Below are 4048 nucleotides of genomic sequence, written 5' to 3' on the forward strand. Positions count from 1 at the left end.
AAACGAGCAACCTCGTAAAAAACAAAACAAAACAAAAAAATGTGTCAAACTACTGATGCAAAAAAGAAATGAGACACTTTCATTTTTAAGAAAAATGTGTAATTATCAGCAAGAAAACTGTAGTGTGACATTACTTACAATTCCAAAAATGTTAGAGTTCATAATCAGTTCGCTACAAAAATATATTCTAGGCTGATGCTCAAATCCCCAGCATTCTGAGACACAGTACCAAAACATTTCCTCATGTGATGCAAGTAGCAGCCAACCCAAAATACAACAGGCCCACAGGTACGGTCACATCCATTCTACAGGAAATATATTAAAATCATCTCACTACAATAGCTTACAAGTACATTCTTACAGTACATCAATCACTGATGACATGAAAACAAAGGAAAAGCTCAGAGAAAAGCTGCTCTGCCCAACAAATACAGCACTGTGAGCTCTGCTGAAGTGAAGAAGTACCTTAAAATGGATGGCTGGGGGTGGGGCGGTGCATTACAGCATACAGTGTTTGATGATTACAGTAGTGTAACTAAAAACACAGAATGTCAATTTTTTTTTTTTTCAGTTTCTTTTGATTGTTGATCTAAAAAGAACATTATTTGTGCCTGAACAGAACATTCAAAATATTTATGTTTAAATACTAAAACCTGAGTTATGTCCAAGTTCAAAACTCTTTTTACTCAAGTGTGAGGTTCATTCACACGTGGGTAAAAATGATACAAAAGTCAAACTTATAGCAAAGTTTGGGGATTTTAAAACAAACCTGACAATTTTGAAGTTTATATGAAAATATATGACAAGATCAAATACAAAACTGATTCTTAAAAATGTTCTAATTTACCGTTTGACTAAAAAAAACAATTAAAATATAAATACTGTAAATAAAATCCAATTTGGATGCTGCATCTACATCTAGCAAAAATGGGCTTCAGTACACTAAATACTAAAGAAATGCATTACTGTTTACAACAAATTAAAACTCGGATTTTCAACAACACAACTCAAACTATTGTCCACATTCATCCATTTTTTCATCCGAGGGAGGCAGTGTTTCTAGGCTGCTGGTGATTTCAGAGTGACTTGGCATTGAAGACAAGCTGCTGAAAGCAGCTTTCTTCATGTAGCTTTGGGTTTTAATTTAGTCCATGAAGGGGCGACAGTGAGTGCTCCTCAGGCACAGGTGATGCCTCCTTGGTTACCCTCTGTCAGTCAGTCTGCACGTCTGTGAGCCTTTGGTATCTGTGCTGGGGGGAGGGGTGTTCAGTAGTGGTTGTATCAGCTGAGCAGTTGAGTGCTGCCGCAGGACCGCAGAACTCTTCATGCACATTATAGAGTTGGCTTTCTGAAGGGACAACAGAAAGCCAGATTTTTTAGTGGAAATATTACAAAGTTTGTTGAAATAAATACTACAGCAATTTCAAGTGAGACCTTGGGTAAAGTAAATAAAAACAGCAAAATGACTTTGATTTTCATAATCCCATGTTTATTTCACAATGGAACATACCAACTGAACCATTTTTAGGGAAAAAAGAAAGGTAAGTTTGAATTTGATGGCAGCTACTTGTCTCCAAAAAAATGCAGCCAAGGTCAACAAAAGGCTGTAAAACAAGTGGTAAGAAACAGCTGGAGAAGCATTTTACAATTAATTTTGATTTATTGGCAACAGGTCAATTAGAGGACCGGATGTAGAAGGTTAAATCTCTCACAAGTAAAAATGGGCAGAGGTTCACTAGTTTTTGAAAACTGCATCTGAAAACAGTGAAACAGTTTCAGAATAATGTTCATCAAAGGAAAATAGGAAAGACTTCGTATATCTCATCATCTACAATTCATAATATCACCAAAAAAAATCTAAATTTTAAGAATCTGGAGAAACCTCTGAGCTCAAAGGACAAGACTGAAAGTCAATATTAGATGGCCGTGATTACAGAAAGAAGGGGCCATATGAGTATGACCAGAAAACCTGACGTCTTCTCTGGGCCAAGCTCATTTAAAATGGACTTAGGCAAAATGGAAAACTGTTCTGTGGTCAGATGAATTTCAATCTGAAATTCTTTTTATAAACCACAGATGCCACATCTTCTGTACTAAAGACGAGAGGGACCATCCAGCTTGTTATCAGAACACAGTTCAAAAGCCTCCCTCTCCTATGGTATAGGGGTGTATTAGTGCCTCTGGCAAGGGCAGCTTACACATCTGAAAAGACACCACCAATGCAGAGGAGTATAAACAGGTTTTAGAACAATCTATACTCCCATCCAGACAATGTCCTTTTCAGGGAAGAACTTGCATGTTTTTTTGCAAGACAACGATAAAATTCATACTGCCTCCATTACAACAACACAGCTTCATAGTAAAAGAGTAATGGTGCTGAACTGGGCTGCCTGCAGTCCAGACCTGTCACCAATTAAAAATATTTGACCCATCATGAAACAAAAAAATCCAGCAAAGACGAGCCAGGACGGTTAAACAGCTAGAATCCTCCATCAGACCAGAATGGGACAATGTTCCCTGCAAAACCTCCACCAGCTGCTCTCCTCAGGTCCTGGATGTTTACAGACCGTTGTTCAAAGAGGAGGGACTTCACAGGGGGAAACATGGACCTGGAACAACTTTTTTGAGATGTGTTGCTGCCATCAAATTCCAAATTCCCCCCTCCCCCTAATAAAAAGGTACAGTTTCTTAGTTTAAACATTTGATATGTTAACTATGTTTCATTGAGAGTAAAATGTGGGTTTATGAGATTTGTAAATCATAGCATTCTGTTTTTATTTACATTTACATAATGTCCCAACAATCTTTCACCTTGGGTTGTAAATAAATAAATAAATGTGCCGTTGCTTCTTGCTCACCTCTGCTGTTGCTGTCAAGCTACAGCATGCTTCACATTATTCTCCAGGAAGGACCTTCACACAAGAAACAGTTTCCATCATCATCATCAGCATGCAGCATTCTTCACAGTTGGTGAGCTAGAACATTTTATGTACAGTAAGATGCAAAAGTATTCATCCCCCTTGGCATTCTGTTTTGTTGCTTTACAACTTGGAATTTAAAAGAAATGTTCAGTTTGCTTGTAAGTAATAAAACAAGACAAAATACTTTAGATTAATGACACTACATGGAAAAAACAATAGATTTGAATAATGGAGGTTTAAACTGAACTTTTTAACCATTAAGGAGAAGATTAATTCTGGCGGTGCAAATCTACTACGCCTCATCATGCTGAGAACACCATCCCTACAGTAAAGCATGGTGGTGGCAGCATCATGCTGTGGGGATGTGTTTCATCAGCAGGGGCTGGGAAACTGGTCAGAGCTGAAGGAAAGATGGACAGAGCCAAATACAGAGAAATTCTTGAGAGGATTCTGTTTGATGGAGGTCCACCTTCCAGCAGGACAATGAGCCTAAACTCTCTGCTGAAGCAACACTCCACTGGTTTAAGGAGAACCAGTTAAAGGTCCTGGAATGGTCCAGTAAAAGCCCAGACCTCAGTCCAACTAAGAATCTCTGGTTTGATTTAAAGATTGTTGGATACAAGCAGCACCCATCCAACCTGAAGGAGCTGCAGCAGTTTGGTCAGGAAGAATGGACAAAAAGTCCAGGTTAGATGGACCAAAATATGCTGGTGTAGATTCTCAGTCATCTAGGACACAATTAAAAATAAATACATAAAATTATTAATTTAAAAAAATTGACTTTTACTCTGTACTTGAAGAAGTTTTGTTTCTGTTATGAGGAACTTTTTCAAATCAAACCTAACGCTTCATTGTAAGTTTTAAAAGGCTGAAGTCTGAAAATTCCTCGGTTTAAAGTTGGTTTCTCTTATTTGACGTAAATGGCTTCCTTCAACCTCTCCCTGGGCTGCCACCTTATCGTGGTGGAGGGGTTTGAGTGTCCCAATGATCCTAGGAGCTATGCTGTCAGGGGCTTCATGCCCCTAGTAGGGTCACCCAAGGCAGACAGGTCCTAGGTGAGGGGCCAGACGAAGTGCAGCCCAAAGACCCCTTATGATGAACATAAATATTGGACACAGTGTTCCCTC

General features: G+C 38.6%; 1 protein-coding gene across 4 annotated transcripts in view; it reads right to left on the reverse strand.

The window, feature by feature from the left end:
* Positions 1–479: 479 nt before the first annotated feature.
* The window catches only part of llgl2 (LLGL scribble cell polarity complex component 2), a 116463-nt gene continuing 112894 nt past the window's right edge, over positions 480–4048 (reverse strand). For all 4 annotated transcript variants that reach the window (XM_037974537.1, XM_037974536.1, XM_017437882.3 and 1 more), the window contains 2 exons: positions 2859–2912; positions 480–1348 (listed from right to left, as the gene is read on the reverse strand). In XM_037974537.1, the coding sequence (XP_037830465.1) occupies positions 2873–2912 (40 nt within the window). In that variant the 3' untranslated portion in view covers positions 480–1348; positions 2859–2872. The remainder of the gene's footprint in view (positions 1349–2858; positions 2913–4048) is intronic.

The sequence above is a fragment of the Kryptolebias marmoratus genome, linkage group LG2, assembly GCF_001649575.2.
Source record: "Kryptolebias marmoratus isolate JLee-2015 linkage group LG2, ASM164957v2, whole genome shotgun sequence".
NCBI lineage: Eukaryota > Metazoa > Chordata > Actinopteri > Cyprinodontiformes > Rivulidae > Kryptolebias > Kryptolebias marmoratus.